The sequence below is a fragment of the Gracilinanus agilis genome, chromosome 2 (genome assembly GCF_016433145.1).
Source record: "Gracilinanus agilis isolate LMUSP501 chromosome 2, AgileGrace, whole genome shotgun sequence".
Lineage (NCBI taxonomy): Eukaryota > Metazoa > Chordata > Mammalia > Didelphimorphia > Didelphidae > Gracilinanus > Gracilinanus agilis.
This window is the reverse complement of record NC_058131.1, coordinates 505,047,646-505,056,943: the sequence shown is the minus strand read 5'-3', so window position 1 is coordinate 505,056,943 and position 9,298 is coordinate 505,047,646. Positions and strand designations below refer to the sequence as shown.

At 49.2% G+C, this 9,298-nt stretch overlaps 1 protein-coding gene across 1 annotated transcript in view; it reads left to right on the top strand.

Moving 5' to 3' along the window:
• The window catches only part of CCDC88C (coiled-coil domain containing 88C), a 249,078-nt gene extending 239,981 nt beyond the window's left edge, over positions 1 to 9,097 (top strand). Inside the window, exons 27-29 of the mRNA XM_044659995.1 lie at positions 939 to 1,097; positions 1,491 to 1,780; positions 6,699 to 9,097. Coding sequence (XP_044515930.1) covers positions 939 to 1,097; positions 1,491 to 1,780; positions 6,699 to 7,754 — 1,505 coding nt within the window. The 3' untranslated portion in view covers positions 7,755 to 9,097. The remainder of the gene's footprint in view (positions 1 to 938; positions 1,098 to 1,490; positions 1,781 to 6,698) is intronic.
• The last annotated feature ends 201 nt before the right edge of the window (positions 9,098 to 9,298 follow it).

Below are 9,298 nucleotides of genomic sequence, written 5' to 3'. Positions count from 1 at the left end.
TATACATAATAACATATAAGTATTCATTATTACTACTGCTCCTGCTGCTACTACTATTGTTATAACCAGGAGAGACATTAGAGACCCTGGAGTCCAAGTGATTCATTTTGTAGATGAGGAAACAGAGGTACAGACTAGTAAAATATACTTGCCTTGGTCGTACAGCTAGTAAACATCTGAGCTTGAATTTGAACCCAGGTCTTCCTGTCTCCACATCTTGTTTTTCAGTCATATCCAACTTTTCCTTTCCTTTTGTTTTTTTTTCTTTTCTTTTTTCTCTTCTCTTCTCTTCTCTTCTCTTCTCTTCTCTTCTCTTCTCTTCTCTTCTTTTCTTTCCTTTTTTCTCTTTTCTTATTTTAAAATCCTTACCTTCAGAGCAGTTAGTTAGGCAGTGGGGGTGACTTGTCCAGGGTCACACAGCTAGGAAGTGTCTGAGGCAAGATTTGAACCTAGGACCTCCCTTCTCTAGACCTGGCTCTCCATCCACTGAGCCACTCAGCTGCCCCCCGTATCCAACTCTTTATGACTCCATTTGGGGGTTTCTTGGCAGAGACACTAGAATGGTTTGCCATTTCCTTCTCCAGCTCATTTTACAAATGAGGAAACTGAGGCAAACAGGGTTGAAAGACTTGCCTAGGTCACACAGTAAGTATCTGAGGCTGGATTTGAACTCAAGAAGAGGAGTCTCCTTGACGCCAGGCCTGGTATTCTTACCTCCTGGTCCACCTAGCTGCCTGCCTCCACATCTAACACTCTATCTAATCAGGCTTAGAATTGAGTAATCACTCATTGGTGGGTTGTCGGGGAGCTTTCTATACAAACACACAATTTTACATTGATACAGATAATTTAACTTTTGGAGCAACCTTTCAACTGTATCATATTCCAGTATTTAGAAATTTTACGCTCTCTGGTGTCCATCCACTTTTGTCTCTTAGGAGAAAATCTTTTAAGTTTCTGTGACTTAAAAAAAAAGAAATCACTGATGGGTGGCCATCCTTCCATTCACAGCCATATTTCCTTCACGGAGGCCTTTCCTGCCTCCTCATCTCTGCCAGCCTTCCCAGGAGCCCACACTGGACCTCCACACCACGCTGGTAGGCGGGAAGACCTAGCTTTACTTTAGGTTATCTTGCTTTTTACAAATATATCTAGCGAAAGTTAGTGTTTCCCATTTTCTGAAAGTTCCAAAGTGTCCTTTACAGTTCAGTGAATAAAATCTTTTAAAATCTACCTAGTTATTAAGATAAGTGAGGTCTTCTGTTCCTTTTCATATCTGTTCATGCTTAACTTATAAATTAAATGGTTTCTCAGAGACAGGAAAATATATCTGCAGCGTGGCTTTCTCTCCATAGACTTCCTCTTTCCATTAGAACGTGAGAGCCGGCACTCTCTGGGCCTTTTTTATACTCCCAGGACTGATCCCAGTGCCTAGCGCGTAGTAAATCACTGAAGAAGGACTAATAGACTCCGATTTCCTCCCCGATCAGGTTCCTCCGATCGTATTCACGGCAGATCTGAGAGCTTTGGGAGCGAAGACCTGGTCCCCAGCAGGGAGGTGGCCACTCTGCCTCGAGACGTTGCCTTGAGCCGCTCAGCACTGGCCATGAGCAGGCAAGAGCATCCTCCGGCCAGGAATGGGTTCATCCCGCAGGAATCTTTCCAGAAGAATAATCCAGGCCAGCCTCATGCCATCAGGCAAAGCTCGGCCTCTCCAGGCAGTGAAATGGTGACTTTGGAAGAGTTTTTGGAAGAGAGCAACCGGGGATCCCCCTCCAATGTAAGTGGGGGTGTTGCTCATGAAGAGGCAGCTTTGGTTTGGAGGCAGGGAAAGAGGTCTCCCACAGTAGCAGGGTCCCCAAAGCAGGTCTCTGGTTGGTTAAATAGGCGATGATTAATCTTTTGGGTCTGTTTTCCCAGTTGTAAATTGGGGGGGGAGATTTGGGTTGTTGGGTGGTACAGTAGATAAAAGCATTAGGTCTGGAGTTAGAAAGACCCCGGTTCAAATCCAGCCTCAGATTTTGTGTGACCGTGGGCAACTTGTTTAGCCTCTGTGTCTCAATTTCCTTATCTGTAAAATGGAGATGATGGGAGCACCTACCTCCCAGAGTTATTTTGAGGATCCAATGACATTATATTTGTAAAAGGCTTTTGTAAAACTTAAAGCACCTATAAATATCGCCATCATCATCAGTATTATCATTAACATTGTGCTTGCAGACTTCTTTGAGCCTCTGAAAAAAAGGGGAACTTCAGAGCCCCACACAGCAAAACATCCCTAGACCATTTTTCAGGTCTAGGATCTTTTTTCAAGCCATCCTAGTGGCACCAGGCTTCATATTCTTAAAAATATATTCATATTCTCCGAAGCAACCTCAGTGCCAAAATATCCTCTGAATTGTAGTTTAATAGGTCTCTGGGACTCCCAGTTTGGAGTATCCACTAGACAATTTGTACTTTGTGCCAGGGTCACTTCCATGACATGTTGAGGCATTCATTGGAGGGAAGACACATATAATGTGCATTTATCTATCTAGATATATTGATGTATATAGTATATTGGGAGAGCTCCAGATTCTCAAGAAAGCCCGGTCCTCACCTTTGTGGAGCTCACTTAACAGTCTTAGGAGGAGTGACTAATCCACTAAATATACTGAGTGTATTTGAGAATTGCCAAAAAAAAATTTTAGCAGTCCTAAGGAGATTACTAAACAGGAAGGCCCAGTAAGGGCTCCCTGGAGCAGGTAGTATTCATTGGAGTTTAAAGGATGGGTAGGAATTCAACAAGTGGAAGAGGGAGTCTAGGGAATAATATCCTAAGCAGAGCCACCAAAGTAAGAGATTTTCAAATTTCTTTGGAGGCAGGAAGCCCTGGGGGTGAGGGGGTAGAGTGTAAGAGTCTGTTGTAGTAGTAGTACCTGGACGAAGTAGGTGACAATTAAAGCTGCTGCTGGTGGTGGAGGAGGAAATAAAGAAGAGAGAAAATTTGAAAGTTCTCAATAGAGCTTGAATTGGCAAGATTTGATGGCTGGTTGGAAAAAGAAGGGTCCAGAGGATTTGGGTTTTATCAGATTATTCACTTAACAAAAATGAATAATGTAGAAATTATAAAAAAAGTATGTTTGGGTTTTTTTACATGTTAATTGGTGGAAAATATTTGGGGAAAAACCCCAAATCAATAAACAACAACCACAAAAAATAATCCCAAGATTTCATAGGACAGTGTCATAAAGAGACATGAGTCAGTTAGATCTGGATCTAGGGCACGGGGAAATAAATTGGATCTTGAACCTGTTGGGTTTGAGATGTGCTATTGAGACATCTTTGGCATCTCCAATTTGATACGTCCATCACAGAACTTACTGCTTCCTCTCTCCACACCCCAAGCCCTCTCCTTTTCTACCATCTTCCCAATCATGGCAGCCTTGGAGTCATCCTCCGCTCTTTCAACCCTCGTGCACATCTTGTCAACTCTACCTTCAGCATCTTTTCCGTAGAGTCATTGGTAGAGTGATGGAGATGGCAGCCAAGTTGTCCAGGGTTTAGGAGAGTTGAATTGTTCAAAAATAGAAGCACTGGGGGGCAGCTGGGTAGCTCAGTGGATTGAGAGCCAGGCCTAGAGACGGGAGGTCCTGGGTTCAAATCTGGCCTCAGACACTTCCCAGCTGTGTGACCCTGGGCAAGTCACTTGACCCCCATTGCCTACCCTTACCACTCTTCTGCCTTGGAGCCAATACACAGTATTGACTCCAAGACGAAAGGTAAGGTTTAAAAAAAAAAAAAAAAAGGAATAGAAGCACTGAATTTGGGTGACTTTTTTAGAGGTTTAGCAGGAAATGGAGAAAGAGTTAGCATGATAGCTGGTGGGAAATAAATGGGTCATCATCAGAAGGGTCCAAATAGTTTGAGTGAACACTCCTCTGGAATGCCAGCTAGCTAGCAGGAAATGATTAAATGAACTCTAAGGTTCCTTCCTACCTGAGACACGGGACTGTGTCATGATCGGGCACAGTAAAGTAGAATTATAAGAGAGTCCCAGACCCCAAATCCCTAGTGTTTGACTCTTGCATGTTATAGATCCTCTCTAGTTACTGTCCCTAGTCCTGGGAATTATATGCCTTTCCAATAACTTCCCTTCCTAAGCTTGTATTAAGCCAGGCACTATGCTAGGCACTAGTGACCCACAATAGAGCTGGCCTTCAAGAAGCTTATAGTCTTTATTTCTATTCTTCTATTCTTTTGGATTCCCTGTTCTTGCTAAGATCATCCCACCAGTTATTGGTGGGAGGTGAGGAGGAAGAGAAGGAAGCAACCCAGAAATGGTCTGGGTCCTTGGGAATAGCCACCGATATTCAGAGTTTGCCGCTGGTCGTCCTCTCCATGCCGGTCATCTCGTGCCGTCTCTGTTGTTATCTGTTGACGTGTGTTTCCGTGATCGCCGCTGATCTGCCCGTCCCATTCTCATCCTGTCCCGTCGCTTATTCCTTTGTAGTGGCCACACGGCTTAAAGGAGGCTGAAAAGATTTCATTGCAGCAGTTTCTGTTAGAGGCCGAGTCACTGTGCCCTTCTTGTCAGTCCCCTTCTCATTTCTTCCAACTCCTGGAGGACCCAGTCCTTGGGCCCGCGACTCCTGAAGAGAAGCCGAGGCCGGGGGCCAGCCGGAGAACGAGTTCCCTGTGTCTCCCAAGGGTACCCATCCCCGTGCTAACACCGCGGTCACCGGGGCGCCCGGCTCCCCCGGCTCCAGGAGGCTCCCTCGCACCGTGGGCCGCCTCCCTCTGGATGCCATTAACGCTCACAACTCCTCAGAACAATAACCAAAATCATTAGTGCTTCTCGCTGCCCGGATGGGGATGGCGCGCTGGTGTGGGACTCCAGTCACCCGGGGCAGCCCGAGGGGAGAACAATCCCTATTCAGGAGAGATTTAAAATTGTGTAAAAAATTAAATTAAATTAAAATTCTACCACCTACTTGGTATCAGTCAAGAGGACCCGGGTTTGAGTCTCTGCCTTTCCTCTTTATGAGTCCTTCCTGATACCCCAAAGCTTGTTGTCTCTGGAAAACAAGGGGTTTCGACTTTATCCCTCAAAGGCCCTTCCAGCCCCCAAATCCTGTGATTCGTATCAATCTCATTTTGCTCATGGATGGCCAGCCCATATCAGATCCTAATCCAGGTGCTCATAGATTCCTTGCATTTGTATTTGCCTGGCACCTAGTAGAGGTTTAATAAACGCTTCTGGATGGAGTTGGGAGAGCTTCTTGGACCCCTTTAGCCCAAAAGCACTTCTAAGAGCTGGACGAAGCTCCCTCTTCGGGTGTAGACCCCAAATTGCTGAAACCCTCTCCAGGCGCTCATGCTCACTAACGTTTCCCAGGGTGCCAAGCCCTAACAGCAGCAGCTCCTGAAGTCTAACCTCACCTCCTGCATGACTTCACCCGCCTTCATTTTATGGGGTGGGGCTGGGGTCTCTGGGGGGGCTCGTGGGGGAGTGTGGGAGAGAGGACGGGGCCCAGGACAGCTCTGAGGAGTGCCCGCACACGCTGCACAGTGCCACAAGCCCTCGACTTACATTTTCTCCCTTTGCCCCAGGTTGGTGGTGAGGGCCTCCCTGTTGGGAAGGGGCACTAGCTTGGGTTGAAATGGTTTTGTGGCTTAGGTCGTGGGACCCATGGATGCTGCTGCTTGAGTGGGGAAAACAGATAGACCGGTAAATCAGGTTGTCACAATGCAATTCCTTCATTATTATTATTTTTAATCCTTACCCTCTTTCTTAGTATCTGTTCTAAGACAAGAGTGGCAGGGGCTAGGCAGTTGAGGTTAAGTGACTTGCCCAGGGTCACATAGCTAAAAAAAAGTACAGCTCAGAGGCCAGCATCAGTTCTGAGCTTGGTGCTCTCTATCCACTAGCTGCCCCCAATGTCATCAGTTTTCACATTTGCCCCTTGGATTATTTCTTCTAAGTTTTCCAGCTTTCTCATTCTTTGGATTTTTTTTTCCATATCCCTTTTCCTTCCCACCTTCTTCCCTCCCTCCTTTGCCTCTTCTGTCTCTTTCCCATTTCTTCCCCCGCTTCCCTTTTCAGGGTAGTTCCTTACTAAGATGAAAGGAAGGTGTTAGGGTGGGAAGTACTAGCAAACTTGCATTAACCATTTTAGAAATGATCCATTCCTTTTTTGGCACCTCTAGGTAACTGGTGCTTCCTCACACCTTCAAGTTGCAAATAAAGGCAGTAGAGTTCAGACCAGTCCGTTTTCTCATTCTTTGACCAGTCACATAAAAAAGAAAGAATTCAAATGGGTGACCACTTACTTAGGTTTGAGTCCCGGCTCTGCGACTAATTAGCTAGGTGACCTTCTTGGGCAAGAAACTTCCCTTTCCAGTTTTCTCTTCCGTAGAACAAAGGAATTGGCTTCCGTGGCCCTTCCTGTCTCTCCCATTCTGGGAGCCTTCTTAAGTCCATTCTACGCATTATCCCCCCCTCCCTTCCATTACCGAGCGGTTTGAAGGAGGGTTTCCCACAGGAAACAGCAAGCGCAACTCATTTCATTTTGCTCTGGCCCCCTCGGTGCTCCCTGTTGAATACTCGTGGATGCACCAGGTGCAGAATTCCATTGTGACACCTGGACAGAAAAGGGATGGCGCAGAGACCCCTTCCGAGTCTCGCTCGCTTTGATTCTCCCTCCCTTCTTTTCCAGGATACTTCCACCGGCCAGGACGACCTGCTGAATGACTACTTTCGCAAGGCCAATGATCCTCCTGCCATCGGAAGCCCCCTGGGGCCGCCCCTCAGGAAAGAGGGCACCAAAATGCCCACCAACTTTGTGGCGCCCACCATCAAAATGGCGGTCAACACAGCCGAGGGGAAGCTGCTCAAGCCGGGGCAGTACGTGAAGCCAAACTTCAGGCGGACGGAGGCCGAGCCTCCCGCGCATCCCCCTGGCTCCCTGCGGTCGGCCCAGCCTCCCCAGAGCCTGCCTCTGGGCAAGCCTAAGCAGGCCGCCTTGGCCCCTCCGGCGAGCGCCCCGGCGGGCAGAGCGGCCTCCCTGAGCAGGGCCTTCAGCCTCGCCTCGGCAGACCTGCTCCGAGCCAGCGGGCCAGACGCGTACAAACAGGAGCCCTCGCAGAAGCTGGGGGCGGACGGCCCCGGGGGCAGAGAAGCCAGAGAAGCGGGCGGCCAGGCCCTTCGGCTCGCTCCCCCGTCCTCCTCCTCCTCCTCCGGCCCGCACGGGCTCTCCAGAGAGAGGCCCCAGTCGGCCAAGATCGCGGCTGCTTGTCAGGGGCCCGGCCCCCGCCACCGGCAGTTTGACTCGAGGCGCTTCTCCCTGGCTCCCCCGAAGGAAGAGAGGCTGCCTCTGCTTCCGCCCTCTTCCACATCTCCCGCCATCTCCTCGAGCGGCGGCGGGACGGGCCTCTCCCAGCAGCAGGAGCCCCCGAGCCCCGGGCCGGGCCAGCCCTTCTCCTCCATCCCCGCCTCCGCGGCCAGGACCAAGCCCAAGAGCCCGCCGCACGCCGGGGAGGTGGCGACCGTCGCCCCCGTCCGCCCGGCGCCCCAGCTCCCCGAGGGGGACGGGCCCCCCTGGCAAGGCCCGAGCGACGGATTCCTGTCCAAGGGCCAGACGCGAGCTGCCGACGCCGCTCACTCTCCCGCGCTCGAGGAGCTCTCCAGGGGAGGAAACGCCAAGAGCACCCCCGGCTCCCCGGAGCCCAGTGGGGACCAGCAGACTGTGTGGTACGAGTACGGCTGCGTGTGACCTGCCTCCCGGGGCGGGGAGGGCCGCTCGGACAGACTTCACGAGGGACTATGTTGGCTTGACTTGTCGTTTTTTGGGTTTTGTCTTTTGCCTGTGATGCAGGGAAGAAGGGGGGCGGCTTTAGGGGAAAGGAGGGGTTTCCGAGATCTTTTTTTTTTTTTTAATTGAAACACTGTGCCAAGTCTTTAAGAAGAGCATTCCACCCCCCAAATTTGTAACACGGCCTGTTTATCTGCTGCTTCCAGTAATTTATTTCTCCTGAATGAAGTACACTTTAGCGTGATCAATATTTAAAATTAAATGGTTGAAATTTCCTTCCCTCTGTTCCAGACACTATCATAAATCCCTGCTAAGACACTTTTTTTTGGTTGTTTTTGTTCTTTGGGAACCAGTCTTTAAGAAGAGACACATTCGTAAAATGGAAGCTGGTTTGATGTGGGCTGGTGTCTCCTGGGTGCGCCTTCTCTTTCCGTAGCGTGGCTTGTGACCGCTCTGAACACTCACAGCAGGCTTTCCGAATGACTGTCGTCCCCACACCACCCCCAAAATTGTCTCTCGGCGGGTACTTTTCTGGTGATAAACTTTTCCAGATTCAGCGAGGTCAGACAAGAGATATTAGCCATCATGGGCTCCCTACTCGGAGCTTCCTGGCTTGCAGCCCCTTCTTGGAGAGGGGAAATTGGGAGCAGGGTCGGGTCCGAGTCAACTCAAGAGATAACTGGGGGGAAGGGATGCAGGGAGGTGGCCCAGTGGATTGAGAACCAGTCCTAGAGAAAAGGGAGGTATTGGGTTCACATGTGGCCCCAGATACTTAGCCATGTGATCCTGAGAAGTCATTTAACTTCCATCGTCTAGCCCTTACACTAGCCTTGGAACTGGGTGATGGGTGGGAGGGACAGACAGACAGATAGACACACCTAGGAACCACTGTGATACTAAGCCACCTAAGCATGGGGAATGTCCCCGAGCTGAGTTTATTTTTACAAATGAAATCTTCAGCAGTTTGATTTCTCTAACTCCCAAGTACCACGGGGATCCTTCATCCAAGGATTCTTTGTCTCCTTTGAGGCTGGTGATGGATGGGGCTAGGTCAAGGTGCTTACCTGCCAATTCACACCAGCTAGCCTGTGCTTTAGCTCTGAGCCCCCACCCAGGGCAGAGCCGGGTTACTTTCCTTTCACTTTTCTACAAACACTGGAGCTCCTATGTGCTGGGACCTACTCTGGAAGATGGCCCTGGGGAAGGCGGGAGGAAGGCTGTTTCCCAGGCCCAGCATTTGTAAATAACCATGTAAATGAAAAGAAACTTGGGGGCTTCCCCCACCTCACCCCCCTTATAGGGGATGGCCATTTCTTTCTCTGAATAATTTCAGGGTAGAAACCAAATTTCTTTATATATATATATATATAATCTACACACACACACACACACACACACACACACACACACACACACACACACACACACACACACACACACTTTGGGTGGGGAGTCTATTTATGTTCCAGTGGGTGTTCCTCTTTTCTTTTCTGTAAGGAATCTCC